The 6,664-nt window shown below is 34.1% G+C and overlaps 1 protein-coding gene across 1 annotated transcript; it reads left to right on the top strand.

Annotated features, from left to right (window-relative positions):
* The first annotated feature begins 1,021 nt into the window (after positions 1-1,021).
* LOC141404779 (uncharacterized) lies at positions 1,022-3,960 on the top strand. Its single transcript, XM_073988495.1, has 3 exons — positions 1,022-1,383; positions 2,536-2,808; positions 3,210-3,960. The coding sequence occupies exons 1-3, from the start codon at positions 1,247-1,249 to the stop codon at positions 3,904-3,906; spliced, it is 1,107 nt and encodes a 368-aa protein (XP_073844596.1). The 5' UTR covers positions 1,022-1,246; the 3' UTR covers positions 3,907-3,960.
* The last annotated feature ends 2,704 nt before the right edge of the window (positions 3,961-6,664 follow it).

The raw sequence follows: 6,664 nt of genomic DNA, 5'->3' as shown, positions 1-6,664 counted from the left end.
GTGAATTTCAACTGTCAATTACATTGCGTATACGTCAAATAAAATCTCATTTGAAATCCATTGGATTTCATTTGACAGTTGAAATCGAGTGGATTTGGTAAATGTAAACCTAGCATGAGATGGGACATTTATAGTTAACGTGATTGGTCTGTTCGAGAACTGCAAGAATGTACTAATTTTTACTGTTTTTTCGATATCAAAATTGTTATTATAGTTAAAAATTAGTAGTTTCTTGCAGGTTCTGGAACAGACCAGATGTTAGGTAACCAACCATAGGACTATAATGTTATGATTTCGTTTCGTTAACTTGCACTTAAAGCAGGTGTTTTGGGAGTTTACGGCATTTATTTAACAGATATTGTATGGAATTGACAACTTAAATGATGCATGTTTTATAAAACATGTTAAATATAAAATGAGTTTTACATAACATGATGTTATATATAACATAGTGGAAACTTTTATGCACAATTTAGATCTTATTTACAATCAATCCTGTGTGGCAATAATTGCACTGGAAGAGATCCTTGAACCCACAAATTTAGTTTTTTTTAAACTATTACTTGAAATTCTCCTCCTTGATTGCGATTTTTGGTCTGGTCTTTCTAGCTTTATGTCTTTGTTGTAATTGACATGTTACTTTCTTTTTCTATCTTTACCCAAAAATTTCATTTTTTTCTACGTTTAGCACAATATTTGCTGGGCGGTTTTATTTGTCCTAATGTTATCAATCAATTTTGATCCTCAGTTTAATTACGTTAATTGTCCTAAGTAATATTTTTTTGTTGTATTAAAACAAATTTCAAGTCAAAACGTTTGATTTTCACTGAATTAAAAACAACACATTCGCACAATTAACTTTGTAAGTCTACTAAGGGATGACGTTCAGTTTTCACTTATGGTTATGGATCAGTGAAAATGATCCTTGAGTGAAATTTACAAAAAACATTTTTTTGCTTCTTCGATTTGAAAACTGTAATCAACACATTGATAATCAATCAATCTATTGCAAAACATTAATAGTGTGATTTTGTCGATTGTACATGAATGTACATACATACTTATATAAAACTAGAAAAATACCTATAACAAACACCATCCTTAGGGACAAACACGTGCTATATATAATCAATATTACAAAACAACATTGAAAGTAAACAAGATTATAAAAAGATGCTGAAATTCTTTCTGTATTGTCAGTCAAATTCCAGTTTTTGACAAGATAGTACTACGACCGTCTGGAACCATGTCTCCGCCCTACGTTTGTGTAACGGATTTCGAAAAGGAAGCTCATAAAATTCTAGACAAAAAGATTGTCGATTATTATCGCAGTGGTGCTGGTGAAGAAGTTTCTCTAAACTTAAATCGTCAAGCATTTCGAAGGTATGCAAAAAGGATAACAGTGAATTTTGGCAAATCTAGTAACAATAGAAACAGTTATTTAAAAAAATCCGCGACTATTGCCTTCTCATTGCCTTTTCTGAAAGTTATGTGATAGAATTCCACATTAAACATCATATTTTTAATCAAATCTTAAAATAACAAAAACTGAGATTACGCTGACATAATTACACTGTGCAACACTGAAAATGCAAACAACTTCTAGAAGGCATTTTCTGAAAGTACATATTGGGACTACAAAACCCCTAGTTGGATTTTATTTCCTCATCTATACCGGGCTAAAACGACCCTTTTCTCCATTGAACCGGGCTTTATCTCCGAAACTAATAAGAATTTTTCTTTGCGGTCTTCAGCAATATTGTAGTCCTAAAGTAGTAGAACTTAAGTGTCAAAGAGGCAAACTAGGAAAAACCGCACCTTGCGCATCAAAATTGATAAAATATATGAAAGTTTACACAACTTCTGAAATTATGGTCAGTTACAGCCAAACTATTGAGAGTTGAACCAAGTAACCTTTCGCAAAAATTTGCCAAATAATGGGCTCAGCAATTCTTTAGAACATTTTGAAGCTGTAAATCACTTATTTCATGTTGTTTAGGCGGTATTTGATATAATACTTTCTACAAAATATATTTCAAACAACGTTTACACAGACTGTTTATTCTCATATTTGAAATTTTAATGTATTGTTGATATAATTATCAAATTGTCGTGGAATAATATGCTAGAAACAACGCGATAGAGGCAATTTACAACAATGATATGTTCTGAAGAGTTGTGTATTACATTCAAGCGAATATTTTTCGCAAAGATAACATTAAGAAAAATTTAACCGTTTTGGATATACGCTGCGAAATATATACAAATTACGGAAGTTTTAGATATATTATAAAGATTGAGGCAATAAATGAGGTTATTCATGTTCATTATTTTTCTAAATACTTTCTTATTGTTCTTATCTACAAGTATGCTACGGATGTCATGGAAAGACTCAATTTGGTTTCAAAGCGATTTGCTTTAAAAAGTCAAAGTTAACCATGTTTAGATAGGGCCATGAAAAAAACTGCAGTAATATATATTTTTAAAAATTAAACTCTAAAATATATTTTATGTTGCACATTTTCATTTCAACAGATTGCGTATACGCCCACGCTGTTTGAGGGATGTTTCTCGTTTGGATACTACCTGTGATATTTTAGGTTACAGATTGAAATGGCCAGTGGGTATTGCTCCATCTGCTATGCAAAAAATGGCACACAATGATGGGGAACTTGGAAATGCAATGGCAGCCGGTGAAATGGGATCCATTTTCATTTTAAGTACATTATCCACAATACCAATTGAAGAGGTCGCCCAGAAGGCACCGGACACATGCAAATGGTTTCAACTTTATGTATACAAGGATCGGTAAGTAACAAGTTTTAAAGGTAAACTCAGTTAATTTTAATTAAAAGGTCATTGGAAAAAATATCTGACGTTTTCGCGTTAAATTGTTTTGAACACTTTGTCGATATTTTACATAAAATATAAGTTTTAGGGTCATTACTAATGTTTCCTTTTACTATTCATGGCTTCATGGATGGCTTGTAAAATACTAAGTAAACAAATTTATTAATATATATTTAACATTAAAATTTATTGCTGAGGAGGTGTTCCTTTCATTTTAATGATCATGACTTTTTACTTTATGGTAACCCGAAGGCTAAAAATCTGTTCGTAAAATCCAAAGAATAACAAAAGAAAAATAATAATAATGAGAGGGTTAATATTTCAAGTTGATTATTTTATTTCTTTTTCTCCTAAAACAGCTCCCTTACCGAATCACTTGTAAGACGTGTGGAGAAAGAAAATTTCAAAGCTATTGTACTTACAATTGATTCTCCAGTTTTCGGTCAACGATGGACAGATGCCAGAAACCAATTCAGTTTACCAACCCACTTACAGTTGGCTAATTTCCAACCATCAGCTTCGGATATGAGAACCACCAGCGAGAATGGTATGTCGGCTGTACACGAATATGTTACAAATCAATTTGACGCCACGCTCACCTGGAAAGATGTGGAATGGCTGGTGAAACTTACGCATTTGCCAGTTGTGGCCAAAGGGGTGCTAACTGCAGAAGATGCGGTGCTAGCTCGAGAATTTGGCTGTGCAGGAGTTATTGTATCAAATCATGGTGCTCGTCATTTGGATTCTATACCGGCCAGTATTGAAGCACTGCCAGAGGTTGTAAAAGCTGTGGGAAATGATATTACAGTTATGTTTGATGGTGGTATTCGCCAAGGAAACGATATCTTCAAAGCGTTGGCGCTGGGCGCAAAAATGGTGTTTGTGGGCAGAGCTGCATTGTGGGGCTTGGCTTGTGGAGGTACAGCAGGCGTAAAGGAAATGATGCGTGTCCTTAAGCGTGATTTAGAGATAACAATGGCTTTGGCTGGGTGTCAGACTTTGAATGATATTCAGAGACGAAATGTGGTACACGAATGTGAATATGCAAAGCTGTAACATTTATTTGTAATAGTATAATCAATAAAATTTATTAAGTAAAGATTCTTAAAAGGGTATTTGTGCGCTCTATTAGGATTATTATATTTTTCCTTATTATCATTAAAGATCATGATTCAAATAGAAGGCCATCCAGAAAGACAAGCTGATAGCTCATTTCATATTTTTTGTTTTTATTAAAATAATTATTAAAAGAACTTATTTATTTGTGGAGAAAATTTGGCATTGTTCGCCAATGGGTAAGGCAAGGAAGACTATAGTGTCGCATATCGTCACAGATCCTCATCTTCATTGCCTCACCCCTGGAAAACAATTTTCTTCGCGCTAAAAGTTCACCATGTATAAATTCATGTAGCTCTAAATCAGAAATGTGACCTGCGACTAGACATCGGATTTTGCATATTTTTTAATAATAAAGAAACGAAGATTCTGATAGGAATAAAATTTGTTTCAAAGAAAACTGAATTCAATAACAGGGTCATATTTTGTATTTTTGTTGCATATTTTGCATATCCACAAAATATGCAGAATATGCAAACAGTTTTTGGCCGAAAATCCTCATAAAAGTCGTAACATTGTGAATTAATGTTGGAAAAATCTTCAAAGTGTTCTAAATTACGATTTTTGGTCATTTAAAGACGCAGATTATTTTGTTATTAAGACCTCCTATGACAGTGTGGTGTTAGATATAAAAATATGGTATTGTAATACCATTCCATTTCTTATATCCCCAGCCTTTGTGCTAGAAAGGGTATATACACTTTCATACGACCAAAAGTGTTCCTAATCGAAATAACGGTATTAGAACCTAAGTATGTTTGGGCGAAATTCGTTTCAGACAATTTGGACTCGATTTAGCCATGTCCGTCCGTCTGCCTATCTGTCTGTCCGTCTGTCTAGCTGGTGCGCGCGATAACTCTCGAACGGATCAACCGATTGGAACCAAATTTTGGGTATCGTAATAAGTTCGAAGATGGTCCACTCCTACGGGTACCTCCCCACAAAATTTCAAAATTTTTCTGTTAAATGTTGTGAACGATAACTCTCAAAGGGAGCAATTAATTTGGTCCAAACTTTGCACATCGTATTATTTCTTCCAGAAATATATCGGGCTCGAATATGGACTATATAGCTCCACTCCTTCGGGTACCTCTTACAAAAAATTCGGATATAGTGAATTGTAAGAGCTCCTCTCGGATCGCTTTGAAATTGTTTTCAGTAGGTAGTTCTTGCGGCTCCCTTTACGACGGTACAATTTTTTCTTGTGCAAGTCCATAATTCCTGAGATATTAGTAAAAGTTCTATGAAACCCTGACGGCACCAATCAAAATGGCAAATCCGCAAGATAATTCTCGAAGGGAGTTTCTGATTGGAACAGGCTTCGCACATCGTATTATTTCATCCAGTCATGTATCAGGTTTGAATATGGACTACATCGGTCCACTTCTTCGGTTACCTCCCACACAACATTCGGAAAAAGTGAAGTTAGAGAGCTCCTCTCTCATCGTTTTGATTCTTTTTTCAGTTGGTTGTTCTAGCGGCCTCATTTACAACGGTACAATTTTTTCCGAAGTAAGTTGCTAAGTTAATCGTCCAAAAGCTCCAAAACTGTGCCGGGTCCCTGAGCAAGATAACTCTAAAACTTTTTCAAAAATTTCTTCCAAACTTAGTTTAACGTAATTTAATATATTGAGTCCTTTTATGAAGAAGTTTGGTTACTAAAATGATTTGGTATATATTTTATATACGGCATAAGGCGTGAGTCGAACTTCCGCGTTATGGCGTGATGAATTTTTTGCTAGAGACCCTGTAAGCCATCAGGAATTAGCTGTTTGTTAACTGCTGTTTTAGCTTATTTATGAGATGACAGACTTTCACCTCCATTTTGTTGCACAGTGATATCAAACATTTTATGTAAACCTGCAATATTTTCTTTGTCTTAATGTGTAGAATTAGGCTTGTTTTAACTCAAAGGGAACAAATCGATGCCGTATTTTTTAAGACGGTGGGTGCCACCTAATCCTTTTAGTTTTGCTATATTTTAAGATTTCAATAGTTTCAGTACAATTGGAAAAATCTCAATTTTTTGGCTACTTGTCGACCCATATCTCTGGAATGATTAAAACTATTTGCCGTGTAATGCATTTAATTAAAGGCCATTCTGTTCTTACTATTTCTTGCTGAAGAACAAAAACGTAAGTATTACTGAATTCGAGATAATAAATCCAATGTCCTATTGTGAAGAAAACCATTTTTCTGTCTACATTATAAATTTTTGGGAATGAAAACAAATGTCTTTTACATTTTGTTCATATTTAAATTTATTCAAGGGACTGACGAAAAGTTTTTTTTGAGCCATCTGGTACAGATGAATACTTGGGGATGAACCCGACTCCTTGCTCTGGTAATTGATGTTCTGTGGCCAAGTTGCAGGATCTTTTTCAAGAAATTCGGAGGTAATGTTTAATCTCTGATGAACAACATACATACATATGTACATATATTTTTTTGAATTTTCATTCCCAAAAGGAATTTTCAGACCCGACCCTCAAACTTTGTTCTTATATTTACCCGCAGTGATATTTTTCTTAAAACCGGTTCACGACTACACGTTTTTTTTTTTGTTTTAGCGCCGGAATCAGCCATGTTTTAATCTGCGAATTAATTTCGTCTAATTCGATTAGCTTTAAATTGGTATACGAGTACATATACAGTCGAACTTCTCTATAGCGAACTTCCCTATAGCGGGAGATATTTA

The sequence above is a fragment of the Musca autumnalis genome, unplaced genomic scaffold (assembly GCF_047663935.1).
Source record: "Musca autumnalis isolate F117 unplaced genomic scaffold, ASM4766393v1 scaffold_5, whole genome shotgun sequence".
NCBI lineage: Eukaryota > Metazoa > Arthropoda > Insecta > Diptera > Muscidae > Musca > Musca autumnalis.
Note: the sequence above shows the minus strand (reverse complement) of the source record. Positions and strands in the feature narration are given on the sequence as shown.

What these genes read in the sequence shown, in the direction of transcription:
- LOC141404779 (XM_073988495.1), top strand. Translation starts at nt 1,247, where the DNA reads ATGTCTCCGCCCTACGTTTGTGTAACGGATTTCGAAAAGGAAGCTCAT. An exon ending in AATCGTCAAGCATTTCGAAG is followed by an intron (nt 1,384 to 2,535) that starts GTATGCAAAAAG and finishes TCATTTCAACAG; the next exon opens with ATTGCGTATACGCCCACGCT. An exon ending in CTTTATGTATACAAGGATCG is followed by an intron (nt 2,809 to 3,209) that starts GTAAGTAACAAG and finishes CTCCTAAAACAG; the next exon opens with CTCCCTTACCGAATCACTTG.